Source organism: Cylas formicarius, unplaced genomic scaffold (assembly GCF_029955315.1).
Source record: "Cylas formicarius isolate icCylForm1 unplaced genomic scaffold, icCylForm1.1 PGA_scaffold_12__32_contigs__length_19106922, whole genome shotgun sequence".
NCBI lineage: Eukaryota > Metazoa > Arthropoda > Insecta > Coleoptera > Brentidae > Cylas > Cylas formicarius.
In genome coordinates, this window is record NW_026844225.1 from 15068582 (window position 1) to 15087117 (window position 18536).

The 18536-nt window shown below is 32.7% G+C and overlaps 2 protein-coding genes across 5 annotated transcripts; one reads left to right on the top strand and one right to left on the bottom strand.

Annotated features, from left to right (window-relative positions):
* Window positions 1–124: 124 nt before the first annotated feature.
* On the top strand, window positions 125–3732 carry LOC132708761 (ataxin-7-like protein 1). Of its 3 annotated transcripts, none has more exons than XM_060681320.1 (7): window positions 125–450; window positions 800–920; window positions 973–1256; window positions 1317–1829; window positions 2395–2688; window positions 2745–2906; window positions 2958–3732. In XM_060681320.1, exons 2-7 carry the CDS (start codon window positions 830–832, stop codon window positions 3471–3473), a joined length of 1860 nt encoding a protein of 619 aa, XP_060537303.1. In that variant the 5' UTR covers window positions 125–450; window positions 800–829; the 3' UTR covers window positions 3474–3732. The 3 variants fall into 3 exon arrangements, with proteins under 3 accessions (XP_060537303.1, XP_060537301.1, XP_060537302.1); XM_060681318.1 differs by having other exon boundaries at window positions 125–413; XM_060681319.1 differs by lacking the exon at window positions 125–450 and adding an exon at window positions 451–502.
* A 407-nt stretch (window positions 3733–4139) lies between these two features.
* LOC132708795 (acetylcholine receptor subunit beta-like 1) lies at window positions 4140–18480 on the bottom strand. Of its 2 annotated transcripts, XR_009620030.1 has the most exons (11): window positions 18159–18480; window positions 17861–17997; window positions 14306–14350; window positions 14142–14251; window positions 13843–13933; window positions 13440–13787; window positions 13094–13287; window positions 12736–12897; window positions 8074–8311; window positions 6505–6752; window positions 4140–6447 (listed from the first exon to the last, which is right to left on the bottom strand). XR_009620030.1 is itself a non-coding variant. In XM_060681370.1 (10 exons), exons 1-10 carry the CDS (start codon window positions 18223–18225, stop codon window positions 6588–6590), a joined length of 1557 nt encoding a protein of 518 aa, XP_060537353.1. In that variant the 5' UTR covers window positions 18226–18480; the 3' UTR covers window positions 4140–6587. The 2 variants fall into 2 exon arrangements, 1 of the variants encoding a protein (XP_060537353.1); XM_060681370.1 differs by having other exon boundaries at window positions 4140–6752.
* Between the last annotated feature and the right edge of the window lie 56 nt (window positions 18481–18536).

Sequence of the window (18536 nt, forward strand, 5' to 3'; positions counted from 1 at the left end):
CTTTTGGAAATAAAATTTTTAATTTAATTTTTAAAATAAAAAATCAATTGATGATGTGTTTATTCTCCCACTATCGCTGACGTCAGATGCATCTTTCCATTGCCACCACACCACCCAACACACGTCTGTCGAGATTTTGAGAAAAAAAAACAAGGGGTTATCATTACTGTATTTTAATTTCAAACGATATGAATGACGTATAGTTGAAAAAAAATGTTTAGGGGAATCATCGGCCTTAAACTTTTCTTTATTTATTTCATTGCCATAAATTTCTATGGTGTAAATGCATACTAAGCACTTCTTATCTGTGACTGCTTACTAAGCTTAAAATTAAGAGTTTATTAAGTTAACACCATAACAAGTTCAATGAGCATTCGAAAAGTTCCGGGTATAAACTATAGGACTTAAAACAGGTATATAATTGGCAATAAGGGAATGTCAATTTAAGAGGTTAGAATCAGTTAATAGGAAATAGGGTAGACTCGTAATCTGTCGTTAAAAGGTACCTTTATGCATGAAGTTATAAAAGTTTGAGTGAACCATTTATAGATCTTTTTTTTCTTTTAATTTTGGTGTTTATCCTGTTGCTAAAATCGTATATTAAAAAAATGAAACCAAATTTGTAGTAGGCCAAGACCTTTGACACAAATGTTTTTCTTGTCGACTAAAACTGTCCCTTAAATAAACGAAATAAATTAATTAAATTCAAAGTTTATTGTTTTGATTTAAGTTGAAATAAATATAAGGTTAACTCCTATTATTTTTGTTGTAAAGTGCATGTTGATGTTTTCTGTTCCAGCTTAATAAGGGGTTTAAGTTCTGCTGCAAAATGGAAGACTATATTATGAGTGTTTCGGAAGATTTTCATTTAGACCACAGTCACAAATGGGACGCCGTTAAGAAACTTGTTATGAAAATTGGTATGTGTCAACCTGCTGCATGTAATTTCCTCATCTAACATTTTGATTCTAGAGGAAGAAGCCGGGGATCAGGAAAAATTTGACCCAGGTGTTCGGCTTCTTCCAAGAAGTGATGTTACACTCTATGGTATTATTCCTAAACTGGAAAAGCAGATATTATATCGATGCAAAGTCTGTAAAATTGTATTTAACCCCCGTGATATTTTATCTCATAAGAATTGTTTGGCGCCGCCCCACATAGCACAACAACCTCTTTCTAAAAAGAAAGTGATAAGTAAGGGAAAAAAGAAAAAGACACAATCCAGAGTCACCCCATCTCCTCCACCTCTATCAAAGGTAATTTGAAAGTATTAAAATGCACTAATGCTGTTTAAGTATAACATGTTTTCATTTCAGAAAGCCCAAACTCCCCCAATAGCTTCAACTTCAATATTAACTTCAAATACTCTGCCTGAACTAAAAGTTTCAGTTTCAAAAGTAATTCTGCCAAAAATCCCCAAAAGTTCCAGTGTTAGTTCATGTATAACAAGTTCAACTGCATCTTCTAGCAAACCAGAAATTCGAGTTACAAGCACATTATCAAAAGTAACATCAGTACACAGCCCAAGGTCTAATAGCACCAATTCTCACATTTCTAAAAGTCCCGCAAAATCACCGTTAGTTACACCAATGGATACTCTTCCGGTTCCGTCACCATTGTCGACTGATGGTAGTTCTACCAGCACGGCTGGAACTAGTGCTGCATGCAGTTCAGGTAGCAATAGATACAACAAAAAATCAAAAAGGAGCAGCAATATTTCCATTTCAAACAAAGTTGTGACCAAGGACTACGATCCAGATGTGCATTGTGGAGTAACAGAAGGAAATAGAGGACCTTGTACTAGATCAATCACTTGCTCGAATCATAGGGTGAGTACAAAGGATATGCTCGCCGGTTTGGTAGAATCAGGGCCCTCTTCAAGTTCTGTTGATCACTCTCCTGAGAGAGTAGTTAAAAAAAGACGTTTATGCTTAAAAGTGTACCTTTAAAATTACCACAGTTATTACTATCCCTTGGAATTTTTTGATTGTGCTTTTTTCGCGACTGTTATAATGTGTAATACTTTATACCTAATTTTGTTTCTATGGTTTATTTTTGTTTAATTCTCGTTTGTTTCTATATGGATTTGTCTATTTTTTATATACTGTGTTTTTGCCATGTGTTCAGTATTGCCTATTTTTTGAGTTTCTTTTTTTACATACATGTTTTATATATTTATACATTTCTATTTTTTTTACTGAAATATTGTTTATTTTATAGGAATTGTATTTCGGTTGGTAATTATATATGAGTATTATAAAATATTTTTTGTAATTAGACACTTTTATTTAGTTTTTTGCCAATTATTAAGGTGCTTGGTCCAAGGCATGAGCTGACGGGGGGTTTTGCATAGCATGTGATGGTAATTTTTTTTAAGTTCACATATTTTTCTAGATACAGTTAAGAAAATTGGTTCCTGGGAGAAGTAAAGACATTCATCAGCTAATAGCCGAACGAAAAGCAGCAAAGGAAAAAGACTTGAAGGCTACATCTTCTTCTTGTTCCTATACGTCCCCAAATGGAGAAGAAAAAGAAATGTTTTGCCAAAATACTTCTTACGTACCTATTGTGGCCAAAATTGTCACCACCGTTGAGTCCCCTTCAACGGTCACCACGTCGTTTGTACCTATTATGCCTAAGGTATCTTCTAACCCAAGACAGATTACTACCTCAACTATTTCTTCAAAGGTAATATTTTTTTCTTGGCGTCAAAATGAATTAAGGGATATCTATATTGGTTTTAGAAACTAAATGTGATTGTAAGTGAAACTGAATCCTCTAGAAAACTAACAAATGGCTATATAAGTGAACCAAATAATTTTGAGACTGCTTCCCAAGATGGTGTGGGAACGGTTCCCATAGTTTATATGCCCATGAGTCCTATTTCAGTTGTCAGTCCTGTCCAGGTATGTTTTTTATCACTTAAACTAATATATTTTTGACACGGTTCCTTACAGTTTGTAAAAATCGGTAACAATATGATTTGTCTGGAGTCTCCACAGTCCGCGATGAGTCCGCCGATACAAAACAAATCGGTATTTCTACCTTTATCGAGTAATACTAGTAATTCCAATATGAAATTGTATAAATCTCATCCAAAACCGATGGTACTGCCGACGTTTGGGGCTCGTAACGTGGGCGGAGCGATCTTGTTAGCGAATCCACGCATAGAAAGCCAGAGAAAGGAATTGTTGACTGCCATCGAAACTTACCATGAGACTGTTAATAATCACAGAGTGGTATCTTTACCCAATCATAGCACTCCCCATCGTCCCAATATTTTGAAAGTAAAGAGTAGTGCTAGAGCAAACAATAAAAGACCGGCTAATGATAAGCTGGTCACTAGTGATAACAAAAGGCTAGTGCCTGACGTGAATGGTTTCATATTACACGCTGATGTCAGCGAATTGGCTGATGCTCCTAAGTCGAGTAACTGTATTCAGGAAAAAATCGCCCTCCTCAATATGAAATGATCTTCAATGAATTTAGTTTTAAATTTAAATTTAATTTATCTGTATTACTGTGGGGTTGTACATACATCCTCGTATTTTAAATAACCAAAATCGCCCTTCCTAGTTCATAAGATATATACCTCTCTGTGTTATGTACGTTTATTTATTTATTATTTTTATTTGTTATTATCAAACAGCTTATTTTTGAAATTTGTTTTAATTCTTAAGTGATAGCTGTTAAATTAAGCTTTAAAATAAATATTGACAAGACTACGTTCAAATTAACTTACGACATATTCGTTTTGATTGCGCTTAATGCCCAGATTTTAAAAGCGAATCCTTTACATTTTCGTTATTAAGTTGTCTCTTTTCAATGAAATAATTATTTCTTTGATAAAAACCTTTACCTGCTTCCTTGTGCGTTCGTTTACGTATAACGTTTACAGAATATAACGACGGTTTATCCCTGGAATGAACGAAATAATGTTGAAAGTGTTTTTAGTGAAGTGTTTTCATATCGAAAGTAGAGCAAAAAAATTTGAGCGGAAGAGAAATGACAGACCCTTTAGAGGGTTTTATGCTTCCATTATTGCTAAATATTGCTCGTTCGCACATAATCTGTGCCTACTATTTGGACTTCTCAAAGAATGGTGAAGTAAAACTCACATTTATTAACAATTAGTTGCATATTTTTATTGTAAATGCATTTTCTTATAGATTAACATTGTAACAGGTAAATGATTTTTTTTTCATTATAATAGTAGTCAATAGGGGTGTTCCAAGCGATTATGTGCTGAAACACAGCAGGCAGTGCTATACGGTACTAATTCCTATTTAGTTATTAGTAACTATCTTTAACAACGGGGTTCGTTTGAAATTATAAACCCTTACGAATTTGGTAAATACGTCACTACACGCGTAGATCGTTTTAATTTATTGCATTGTTTAGGCAGAGATTTAGCATTTTTAAACTAGAGATCCGACAAACATCACAAGAATTCTGGAAGACCGTGGTGCTTTATATAATCTGTGCTGGAATAGTTCGCGGGCATGGAGTCTACCCTTATAAGTAATGATAAAAAAGGAAAATATTCTAATGCCATTCATAGGAAATCTAGCAAAAATACCAAAGGGAAGTATGTATGAGTTACGTACTTACAAAAACGCGAATAACATTTTATGCCTATAATTTTTCATAATTAGATTTACACTAGTCTGGCCTTTGAGCAAATCTCTTTTACGCGAGAATTAACGAGACGTCGAGTACTAAAGTTTTGCGTTAATTAAGCAAACCCACGTACCCTGCAAGACAACGCACATGACACAAAATAATTAAGTTTTGGATAATTATTTAAGTCTAGTACAACCAAAATTCATTAACTCGTTGCGAGTTTAGTTAATTCATTGTTTATATTAAATGTGTACATGTCCAAACGTAGCGCTATTTTTTTGTCATCGTGTTATTCCAGAGTAATATTAAAAATAAGTTGCCCTTATTACATTTTGTTGTGACAAAATCGCTAAAGCTATAATTTTAAACACAGTCTGGGATGTTTACCGATTTGTTTTTAAAATAAAATTTTATATCACTGTACATACACCACTTATAAATTATATTAACACCATTATTTCGGAAACACGTTAAAAAATTTCTATAATAATGCTTTGTTCATAGTTTATATTAAAATATTAATTATGTACAGCTTAAAAATATTTACACATTCAAAAGAAATCAAGAAAGTCTGCAATTTTCGATGATTCATTCAAAAATTGACTCCGAGTTGGATATTTCCATTATTGTTTCATCAATTTGGGTGCGTAATTTTAAAATTAAATGGTAATAATTTCCTCTCCATTTGATGCCTCATTTTTATTGGAGCTGCTAGTAGATAAATCGGAGCTCTATATCAAGAAGGGTTTTGCATTACGGTTTTCAAGAGTTTATAGTCTTACGGCGGGGGGGAGGAGACAATAATATTTTATACCTGAGCGGAAGAATATCGTATTTAAATCATTGGATTTTATAATTAATTAATGATAGAGTAAAGTTTCCGATTAACTGACGTCACTTGACAAAAAACAATTAAATGAAGCGCAGTGAAAATAGGCCCCTACCTTTTCAGAAGTCAGTTTAACGAATTCCTACTCAAACGTAATAAATAATAATAGGGTCGTTAGAAAAGTATTGCGAAAATGATAAGCGGAACTCTAGTGCATTGTTATCATATTGTCTCAGGAAAACAATATTGTATTTTCATTTATGGTTTGCATAGACAATTACCAACATATTGAAATGTATAACATAACGATTAAATGATGGATTAATAACGCTAAATGACTTGTATGACGATTATACAAGGCGTTACAGTATAACACTGCCTATTTACTCATTCTACTCTAATCTAAATATACGACAGTGTTAATATTTGTCTGATGTTCTGGAATTTGCGTTCCATGATTCTAAATAGTTCTAGGACTATCATTGGGACTTAACTTGATCGAAAATAATACCCATCAAAATGTCCGTACTTTATGAAAGACTGCGTGTTTTTACCAATAAAAGAGCGTTGGTTTTTATTTTATGTTTGTGGGATGAATATTATCTCGATAAAGTATTATCCGTGATTCGATTTAGAGATTTCCGCCAGACATATTGAGCTGACTACTAATTCATTAGTCTAAGAGCTAGCAACGACCCACCCAATTTTTATGCCACGTACGGTATTCCGAGGGACTAGGTGTTCTGACCGGTATTGCTAGGTCTTGGACTACAAGTAATTATAAACCAATTCTAATAATTTTCACCGTTCGTACGAATTTATTAATAATTTATTGGTGGACATTACGAAATGTCTGTTGTTCACACACGGAATGTTGTTCATCGATTGTCAATCGGCGATATTTATTAGTAAATAAAATATTATTATCGGATTTCACACGCACCGACGGTTATACGGCTGTCTTTTTTCTGGCGCTCTTCTTTATTGAGATGGAACTTTAAATTAATATTTTCTTATGGTTTTTTTGCCACCGATCAAAGTACACTAGTTACCGAACTATAGGCCATTATGTGCTTTTCGCTTTTGGAAGCCACATGATTTATTTAGCCAGTGATGCGGGAAGCTTCACACTCTTCTATTTGCCGCGGTAGATCTCGATTATCTTATCTTGGTCGACGTACTCGAAAATATGGGGTGCGTCCATCAAGATGCCCACCGTACCAGCAGTCGTTACAATAAAAAACATATACAACTGGAGTCTGTCGATTACCATCGCGACGTATTTCCAGTCTTCGCGTGTCTGAAATAGAAAAAGTATTCAATTTTAAGAAGAAATTTTACATAGCAGGCAAGAAATATTAAGTTTGATAGTTAATTGACATATTTTTGTGCATCCATGAATTCCATAGCCAGTTGAGTGTTTCTGACAATGAAATTCGTCAAGTTTCCCCTCATAATATATTCGATGTATTCAAGTCATACAAAGGAAAAAAAAATTGAATATATGTAAGTATATGCTAACATAAAATTGTATATAACGTCATAATATACTAAATCTAGATGTACAATATATATAACTTGACAATAACAGGACAACAAATAAAAAAATAAATTTATAAGTATATAAGACAGAACAATCATTAAAATACAAACAATGCACAACGCCCCGCAACACGTCATTACCGATGTTTTCTTCGAGAAATTCACCAACGCTTATATTAGCCCTTACTTAGAAGAAAACTTTTAAAATGTTTTTCGTATAAAAGTTTAAAATGTTTTGGCAATGCGTTGTAAAGCTTTATATAAGGAGAGTTTTGTTTTGATTTCTGCAGCCTGTATCTCGGAAGCACGAGATTATTTGCACTCCGGGTGTCATACCTATGTGAATCAGAACCCTTCTGCAAAAATATCTAAATAACGCGCAAAAAAGAAATTTTTCGCACATTTTTTTAATGCCGGGAACCATCAAGTATGTCTCCATCTCCAATCAACAAAAGATTCTTCTGCTTTCCCATATTATATTCTTTGAATTTTGCACAATTTTTGAAAAATATACTTTAAAATTTTGGCGAAAGTTCTCACTACAAAATTTCAAACATCTCACCCGACTTCAAATTAAATTAAATTAAAAGTTTCTCATCCATTTTACGCACCTCACGCAAAATTGCGCAAAATATCCGCGTTATTGGGATATAGTTTATCTAGACATCTAAGATATATGGGGGAAAACTTGACTAAGTCAGGTCGATCGACGAAAACGTGAAGACGCGACTTGAGAAAAAAACAAATAAAAAATCCCCAATCACTCCAAAGGGTGTTTTAAATTTTAGGTCAAAAATTGCTCCTCGTATATGATTATAAAAATTATATATAAAAATTGATCAAAACATTGAGGGAGATGATAATTTTTCGGCTCATATACAACTTTTAAAGTTCTTAATGTAATATGATGTTTAGCAGAATATACTAAAATGTACAGCTATGTAATCTGTCTAGATAAGAAGGACTTCCCACATTTTCTCTGCCACACTGCATAGAATAACAATGATATTATAAATTGTTTAGACCCGTTATTTCGAAAAAAAGGAGAGCTTTTATAAAATTAAAATTATCGTGCGTACCTGTATATACAAGTCTTCGTTGCGTAAGTGTTCCGCTATAAATTCAACAGCTTCTGTAGCTTTAGACGCTTCGGGTGATAACAATATCGAATCAGAACTTTCGCTTTCACGTCTACAACTGTCGCCACCAACTCCAACACCAAGGTCTGCATTCGGTTTCCTATTGATTTTGCAGTTTGGGTGGTGATGCAAGTCGGACAATTCCATCACCTCGACTTTGCTTTGCGATTCGACGGAACTACAACAATTTTGGTCAGACACAACTAACCTACAATATGTGTCCAAATTTTATATCTCCAACAATACCCTAACAGAATAACAACTTCAAAAAAGAGTTTCAAATATTTCTTGGCTTGCGAACTAAGTGAGTTCGCCCAGTATACTTCCGATAGAATTATCGACCTAGAGAGTACTTGATAAATACCTCGTCGAAAGTGATAACAGTTCGATAAGTTTTAAGTTTAAGTAAGTGTGTCTCAAAACAAACTTCGTTTACTTCATCACGGAAGTAATTGCGGAGGCATCAGCGCAACCCGATAGTCCCTCCGTGTAAAATTCAATCTGGAAAATTCAATTAAATCGGAGCTTTTGTCTGGAGTTAGACCAATATTTCGTTCGGCAAATTCCGCCTGTAAAATCCTACATTCTCGACCGTTACGATTCACGTGTCCTTTTGCAATTTGAGACTTCCCCTTTAAATAATAAACAGATTTTATTGCATTGTCGGCTGAAGTTTTCAGATGAGATTTAAAATGTTGTTTCTGTGCATCTGAGTAAACTTCGTTTACTATCGCCTCGATGTTCGGAACGTTTGTTTCTCCTTGAAACAAAAGTTCTAAGAGAATCAAAACACTCTTCAACGTTTTCCATTCGCTTTGTTTATTTAGACACGGCTTGATTTTATATTTTGCTCAAGTTAGGGTAACTGGTTACGTTTTCGAGTCAGTAGAGTTTATTATTTACCAAACTTACTCCTGTGCTTTTCGGAATATATAGGCCACGATATTCGAATAGTTTCGATGTTTTGTTTTTTATGTATTTGTTGTTAATAATTTGTCAATATTAGAAACTACGTTGAAATAAATTCTTCAAAGGTTTTGAAACGTCTTTGACGTCTGTCAATTCTGGATAATTTTAAATGGGTACTTTAAAAATACATGTTTTTATATATTTTTTGGATAACTAATATTATGTTTTTGTATTTTAAAAATATTTTAATCTGCATTTAATCTACGTAGATTTATCGGGCTATTGATTTTTTTTTCAAATAATGCGATAAAATTAACCCAAAGCACTTGTACTATATTTACTATCTTTCATTGGTTGTATTTGCTATAAAAAAGAAACTCTTCAAAGAAACTAGAGTATATGAAAAAATGCCCCATTCAAACTTGAAATGTTTCCAACTCGATAGCTCTACTTTTTTTTGAGAGGGGCGTCACCACAAGCCTAAAAGCCTTCTAATATTCGAAATACAAATAAATATCTATTTGTTTACTCACTATTTGCAATAAATAAGTTGACAACAAACAATTTTAAAATTATTATAAATAAAGTAAAAATTATCGCAAAATCTTGTACTCCATAAAATTATATATTTACAAATTATTATGACTTTCAATTTACAGACATAAAAGTTTACGAGTTGGTATATTATATGTAAATTTGGGAGTTTTATCTATACTGAGGATGTTTTAATCAAGTATGTATAACATTTTATATAATATATATTTTATTTTATATAATATATATATATATATATATATATATATATATATATATATATATATATATATATATATATATATATATATATATATATATATATATATATATATATATATATATATATATATATATATATACATATATATAAATTTTATATTATAGCTTCAATTTCGATTCTTAACACTTTTAATTTGTAATTTGTTACTTTGGACGTTTGAGCGTTTATTTGATTAGGTAAAATCTTTTTGGACAATAAACGAAAATAAATAAATGAATATGTAAATTAAATATTGTTGAAATTTTGTTGGGAAAACTCGTAAACTTCCACTTCTTTTTGTTTTGCGATGCAATTATTAAAAATTAATAAATAACTAAAAAAAAATTAATATTAATACAGTATATTTTGCTGACTTTTTTTGCAAGGCGCAGTTAAAAACTATTAAACTTATTTGATGACAAACTATTGCTACAAGTAGGCTTTAAAAATTGGATTTAGTGCGTTTCATATATATATTTTATTATTTTTGTTTAAAATAATTATTTTTTTTCCGGATTTTTTTTATTTGTTTATGTATGTTGTTCATACAGGCTTATTTACAAAAACAATATCGTTTTTATGTTCAATGGTCTATTTTGCAACACAAACAAAATAAAACATTACACCTACATACATATAAATTATACATTATAATTAATCTTTTTCGAAATGTCCAATATGCGGGGCTTTTCTCATATCTTATAATTTTTTCAAAATAATGGTTTCCTTTAAATTTAGCAGATTAAAATAAATGAATAAATAAATAAACTTATTGTTAGCGTCATTCTAAGGTTGAATATGCCCTATAAAAATTTTCCCTGATAGGAGCGTGAAAAATGATAATTTTCTTGCGAAGTTTTGAGTTTTTCATTTTTCAAAAATATAAACTGAAGGTAAATTTGACGAATCAAAAACATATTAGATACTCTTCCCACATTAATGTGGAACAAATGTCTTTCCTCACAGAAAATAGTGTTTTCCACACGATCTTACAAGGAACAATTACTTGTATCGCATCAATGATCTGTCAATCTTTGTTATTTTGAATAACACGATTTTTTCCAATTTTTTTGAGGAAAAAATCGGTGGCGAAGTCATTTGCTAACAAAAAAAGCGCTTTCGTTAATGTGGAAAATTCGAAAAAAAGAACTCCCTTCTAAAACAGCGCAACAGATGCCGGGAACTTAATACAGCAATGTAGCAGAGTTAAATTAAATTTTGCACTAAACTGAACAGTACGCTTGTCTTTCCGCATGGATGAAAATGATATTAGTTTATTACGCGGTGAAAATTGCTAATAAAGCTTATGCATGTTCCGGTATTATCCTTTTAACTTACAGGATCGATATAGATTCAATTATTTCGAATATAATTTGCTTCTCAAGTAGGAAAATTACGTCTTTATTGAGTTAATTGAACATCGAAATTTAATATTGGGGTTTGTTGTAATTCGCTGCTTGAAAGCTGATTTTGCACGTATGATTTTAACCTTTGCCGAAGCGGCATTGGGTGGGGTCTCGCTTTAATCGAAAAAAAGAAGGGACAAAAATTTGTCATTATAAGTAATTGACTTTGAATTATAGCAATAAAAATCTTCGTGAAAGTTTGTGCCACTCAAACGAAGTGACTGATAAGGGATCGATGAAGCGAGAAACCTTCGTTTTGCGACTCCCTTCCGTTCCTTCTTACGATTAAATCGTTTCAGTCAGATTATAAGTTCATTAGGGTGTCATCTTGAGGTTATTTGGACGCTAAGGCGACTAGTTAGAAGAAAATGGAAATTTTCGATTACAAAACGCAAACGGATAAATTTTTTAAAATATTTATTTTATTTAAATTACTTTTTATTTTGTTTGAAATGGCTTTGACGCAAAAAAAAAATATGTTGGCACTTGACTTTAAATTAGAAGCTTTCTGAAAAAAGGTTTTAAATATTTAAAAGAATATTGCTGTAGCATGTTAAAGGTAAAAGTTCGCGAAGACCCAAAAACAGCAACTTGTGTTCACAAAAAGGGAATTAATTAAAAATATCAAGTGGAATTAAGGTCCGCCCCATATTAAATTATTATTAAGGGCTTTAGAAGTTTTCCGCATAAAAATTGCAATTTTTTTACATTAACATTTTAAGCGCAAAGATGCAAGATGTTAATAAGATTTCAGTTCAACTCTACAAGACCGGGGCCGGTCGATAGAACTAGGAACATGATTGGAATTGGTAAGGAAGGATTATTCTAAAATTGTGTTAAAGTCAGTTACAATCGAGTCAATTCAGTTTGAAAGGTCGATAGTTTGGGGGACACTCCTTCGTACGACATGAATTTTCGCCAAACACTAAGTCGATGCAAATCGATAAGCCAATCTGTTAAACATTGCTAAAAGTTCCCTCGGTATTTTGTTTGGAATTGTTGTTTTAAGAGCGAAAGAGGGACTTTTTTAAGGAAGGAAAACAATTCTCTTTTAAATGAAAGTTGATTTCAAACGTACCAACTACGTAATAACGATATTGGAATGTGTTGCGGGCTTTTAAAAACTTCGAACAAAGAGCTTTCCGGCCAGGTAACGATATTCAAATAAAACGCGACTACGGTTTCCACGAAGTCAAATTCGCAGCTTAATTTGTCCTTCCAGTTGGTCGTTTTATTTTTCAGGAGAACTAAATTCATTTTGTTCCACGTAATATTCGAGCGAAAACGCTAGAATCGAAGTCGGATTTAAAGTTTTGCTACCTCGAAAAAGGATGTTTTTTTTTACTAGCATCCTGTGAAAAATTATTTCCATTAATTTTTTTTATTTGTCAAGAATCATAGAATGATTTCTGCTCTAAACAAACAAATTTAGAAAAAAATCCAGAATATATTCTCGTTGAGAATGTTACGGGTATACATTAAAAAAAATACCTTATGTGTTTGGGTATGTCGCCAGGAGACCCATAAGGGTGAGGAGGTACCCCCATGCCAGGCATTTCCATCATCCATCGTAACCTCGTTTTTCGAGGCCTTTTCATTAACAACATCGCCGGTAAATAGTTGAGAAACACTGAACGAATCCACGAAGGCATCCTGAAATCAAAATATTTGCCATTTATTTTGTGTACACGCTTTTGCATATCGTAGATTTCGGTAAGACGCGTATTTATATTTAATAACACCAGTGCAAAATGAAGCCTACCAAAATTTACACATTAAAGGCGGATTATCGAGATTTTGCTTAAGAGAAATCTGATTCCTTCCGCTATGGTGAAAGAAATTTTATTACCTGTGTGTTCTGGGACCTCTGAAGTTCCAATTTATTATCACAACTGTAACAAGTATACTAACAGTGTTCATTATAAATGTAAAAAGGAGGTATTTGGCTATGAGCGGTAATACTAACGATGTCGGTGGCAGGATCTTTGATACGAGCAACAGAAACACAACTAGTGACAGTAAAATACTAATGCCTAAAGTAACCTGAAATGAAAAAAAAAAAACATTTTCACACAATTTAAATTGAAAACTTTTATTAAAATTCCAAAGTAGATGTGGGTTCCTATCTGTAGACTTTGCAATTTAATAAAAGCATTAAATTAATGGCAAAGTTTCCAGAATGTGTAAACACTCACCTTTTCACCAGCTTCGGCGGGCAAATAGAAGACTAGAACACATAAAAAGGAAATAAGGACTGTCGGAAGTATCAAATTTACCGTGTAAAACAACGTTTTTCTACGAATAATTATGTAAAAAGTTATATCGGTTTCCGTGGGATGGTTTCCTTCATATATGTTGAGGTAGGCTGGTACTTCGATTATGTCCCATGTACCTGACTTCCAATAGTCCGATAAGTCCACGAATTCTTTATTATTGTATAGAGCCAACGATACTTGATCTCCGTTGAATGTCCACGAACCAAATTTCATTATACAAGTTTGTTGATCGAATGGAAAGTACGTTACATCTATTGTACATGAACTCTAAAACAAAGCTAGTTTTACTAAAAATTTTGAGGTTTTTTGGTGTAAAGCTTACTTGGTATATCGCAGGTGGTACCCAAAGTACTTCTCCGTTTGGATAAATTAACACGTTTGATTTATACCTGACTTCGTAATTGCCATCAGCACTAAAAATTTCGAGTTAATTTTAAATAAATCCGTAGCGTAATTTTTGTTTTTTTTTTCCTGTGCATTATAACAGATTCTTATTGCTTATTATTTATATTATTTTAACTTATATAAATTTTAAAACATGTTAACAATTTTATTTTTGATGTTAAAAATTACGTAACAAAAAAATATCATTACGTGCAGGATATCGATATATAATCTTACTTATTGAATAATACTATGTCCGGCTTCCAGACTTTATCTGGTGGCAACCTAAGAACAGCTATACCGCCATAGTCGGCTTCATCCCACTGTAACTGATAGTCATTCCACACCTAAAAACGAGCAGCGTAGGAAATTTGATAAGCTCGATTTGCGAGATTTATTACCAATCGGAGCCAGACGTTTGATTTTAAAATTTGATTTTTCTCGTTCTGAAAAAGCATAAACACGATATATCATTCCGGCATTCAGAATTAAAAAGGCAATATCATCATTTTTGGCTAGGGGAATGAAGGGCATTCACGAACACCCTTGTATGCCTTTGTACCATTTATTGTTTTTTTTTGTAATATTTAGGTTTGGCAAAACTTAGGGAATATAAAAAGCCGCCCTTTTTGAACACATTTTCATGTGGTATTACTATAAAGTGATACTGTAACTATAATCGAGTCTTATTATTTTGTACTTTAATGAAACATTAAGTCTTTTAACACTAATTTATTGTTTATCATCAATATTTGCGTTCGCCGTTATTTAATACTTATATAAATGTTAATGTGTATTAACCCTTTTGTGATGAATGCTGAAAGAAAAGTAACCAAAGAAAATTTCTTACAGGTGCAGACGAGTGTTTATTTGAATTGATTAATTTTCTTTTTTGTTAAGTCTAGTTTAATTTTCGCAAGGTAAAAGCAAGTACATTTTTCCTTCTATTTAAGGATAAGTTTTTTATATTTGGTTATGTTATAATAATAATAATAATAATAATAATAAATAGCCTTTATCAGCTTAAGTTGGGGGCGATGTCCAACATTGTTGCTCTTATGAAATCCCCGATATAAATATAGATGCTCTGCCTACGCCGATAATACAGGAACTTATGAACAAAAAACGACCAACATGGACGCTGATAGATCTTCAGATTTTCTGACAGAATTTCTCAAAATATGCCTAGATCTGGCTAAATGTTCTGGAAAAACAAATTTACAAAGAAAATGGCGCAAAGCGCAGGTTAGTGGATGAAATGTAGAGGCCTTCGCGGAAAATCCTTCCGTTGTCTACGAAAATATTGTATGTATTATCTAATAGCTATATGGCAATCTCCAGAAGCAAACAACCAGTCCCCAATAAATATATAGTAAATATATAATGAAGAAAGATAAAAGGAGAATAGCCTAAATAATAACAGCGAAAAGCAAAATGAGAAAAATAGAAGTAAAAGAGTTACCATATAATGTGCTAAAATAAATATAACAAATTAACAAAGAAAAATTCTGAATAGAAAGTTAACACTATTTTACGTAGATGTTCGGTCTCTGCTGTCAAAAATGTTTTGCCTAAGTTTTTGTTTGCAAGTAGTTAAGGAGGTCTTAGTTGGAGAGGAAGTTTATTGTGAGCTTTGATAGCATTATAGATAAAGCAGCGTTTAAATTGGGTTGAATTATGCTTATGGTTCATCTAAACTCAGTCACCAAGGCCCACACAAATGCGATTAAACTTACGAACATTACAAGAGAGTCTGAGACTGGCATTTTGAAGACGCTGAAGGCTGATTTTTTCTCTTTGCAGTAAGGCAGGAGAGTACACTGCATTACAATATGTAATATACTATACAATTAAAGAATCGGTCAGTTTTAATTTGATTGTTCTGTTTGAAATTTCTTTTCAAGGAGTAGTATGTGTATTGGTTATTATGTGACAAATACCTAGTTATGAATTTTGAAAGCAAAAGGAAGGAAGTTAGGTTTCCTTATAGTGTTGGGTAATTACGGTTTTGTCCAGTATCGGTTGGCCCGTAAATCTAGGGTTTCAGTATTTCAACACTTGTTCGCAATTCCGTATTCCATGCTCGTGTTTACGCTGTTACGTGTTGTTATTAAATAGGTATCGGCTTATCGGAATATTGCGTATGCCACATTGTTCGCTAAAATTGCCGTTTTATTAAATGGAAATTGAAACCTTTATTAAGAACGCCGAAATTTCGAAATTCCCCTTTGATTCTAACAATCGTTATTGCGTCACGTGTACGAACGCAAATGGGTTTTGTTTCGAACTGGCATCTCATCTAATGAACTTTTAAATTCAATAGATCCCGAAAATCCCTTTAGACCGAAAGTTTTCTCAAAACGATTTAACAAATTGACGATAAGTTTTTACGTAATGCTTACGTTGTCTTAACCTTGTTTATATTAAATTAATTTTGTGATAAATTAAAACAAAACAAAATTCAATTGGCTATTTTATATGTTTTGCAAAACGAGCCCTGAAGAAATTGTTACTTCTTTTTTCATATCCTTTTGAAGAAAATCACAGAAGGTAGACAAATATCAAGACCTTGGTAATTACAATGCCGGTTGCTTTATACTTTTTACTGTAAGTGGTCTGCTATACTTTTTTGAAAGCACTCGATCCTCTCCTACCTGTTAAATGTTCACTTTTTTTTAGTTTCTTGCATAATCAATAATTCATTCTTTTATCCTCATCCATATTATTTTGAGTATTACAAGGCTATCTGAACAGACTGAAAAGAATAAAAAAATGTTTCATTTTTAGTTTAAAAAACAAACCTCGCAAGTTTCAAAATGTGTTGAAAAATTGAAACACTTCAGGGCAAAAATCTTTCAAGGGGACTATAACGATGTTAAAAAAATGATCGGATTGGATTAAGTTGAAACGTTGCTATCGAAGCGAGGCCGAGCAGTATCGGAGTGGGAAAATTAATGGAGAAAAAACGCTTTGAAATATAAAACAGTCTGGGGGCTACAAAGCTCGTCACTTAATCGACCAGTTTTTAAATTAAATGCAAATAATTCGATCACACATCCTCGACTGTTTAGAGCGCAGACTGCAAAAAAAAGTTTCTGAAACAATTTGCATACTTTTAGCGAGGAAAATTTGCATCAAAAGGAAAAATTCAATTAAAAAAAAACGAAAGGGGCTGTAGTTATTTCACACACCGCTCCTCGGAAACTGTTCATTTCATTTTGATTTAAATTAGCTCAAGTGTCGGACAGTTTCGTTGGCGCAGTCTTCAACATTTCATAGGATTTTATGTATAGTTATAACTATGTAAAAATTAAATAAATGCACTGTGATTTACGAAATTCAATTGACCTTATAGTCGTAAAAATGTATATACAAAACAAACTGGTATATATTTTGAAATTTAACGATATTAAAATTACAAAGGAAAATGTGAAAAAAAAAAAACAAATTTTCGTGATTTAAAATTTGCTTTATTTCCTTCATTTTTTTCTAATATTAAGTATTTATAATCCCTCAAACGGTCGCAAGTAGACATTGATTTCACGTTATATTCTAAAAGCTACTATTTCATCAAATTGCGGTGCTTCGTGTTTGTGTATTTTTATTAATTTGCCTCTGTAATATAGCTAACCCCTTTTTAAAATGTTGTATCTTAATAATATAATGATTTAACTTTGTTTATTTTCGAAATTTTGGGTGTTGCTATTTATAAATATTGTGGTGTGGTCGAATTTGAATTGGTGGAGATTTTGGTGATCAATCTTACAAAAAACCTATTTCGAAGGCAATTTGTATACCGGGGGTATATATTTTGCTTGGTTGAATATGCTAATAATCAAATTTTTCTAAAGCCATTACACTAATTTCACAAAATATTTGTTTAACTCACATTTAATTGGCTTAGAATTTGTCTACACCTTTAATGGAGATAACAATTTCTTTTAAAAATTACTTACAACGTTAATAAGTTGAACGAAAGCCAAACCAAATCTAACGTCCAACTTTTCGGTCATGTTCTGAACGGGTCGTATCAGTTTGTTGTATCCTCTGAACAAATCGCGTACAAGTCGTTCCTCATCCTCAGAGCATTTTCCTAAAACCAGTTTCAAAATCGTCTCTCCAGAAGGTGCCCCAATTTGTTTATTTATTCAAGCGAGATGACAGTCTTTGTTTATTAGAGGGGAGGGGCTCTGTTTACATCATTTGCCACGGTGGGAAGGGCTTGGTGGGTGTGCCGGTGTTGAATGGACTTACCTACGACCACGAGGCAGAAGATAACGAGTGTACAGGAAAATAGCCGATTTGCAATCATCGTCCACATGACTGTTTGTAACAAGATTCTGAGGTGTACTTGCTAGATCATCGAAACCAAGTACAAACGCTCATGTCCATGGCTCTACCAATGTAAGCCAGGGCTAGAGCTGAACCGGGAAGAATACGATCCTCACTCACATTAATTACACTATAAGGAGGTCCAAACATGTTTCAGAATAAACATATCGGTCGCGGTCACTCAACACCGACAGTACGAACACGACAACATTCTCTCAGTCATTCTGAGAAAGTGTTGTCACAGGGCGACACCACCCCCTTGAAACCGTGGCGGTGGTTGAGTATAAAGGCGCGAGATGG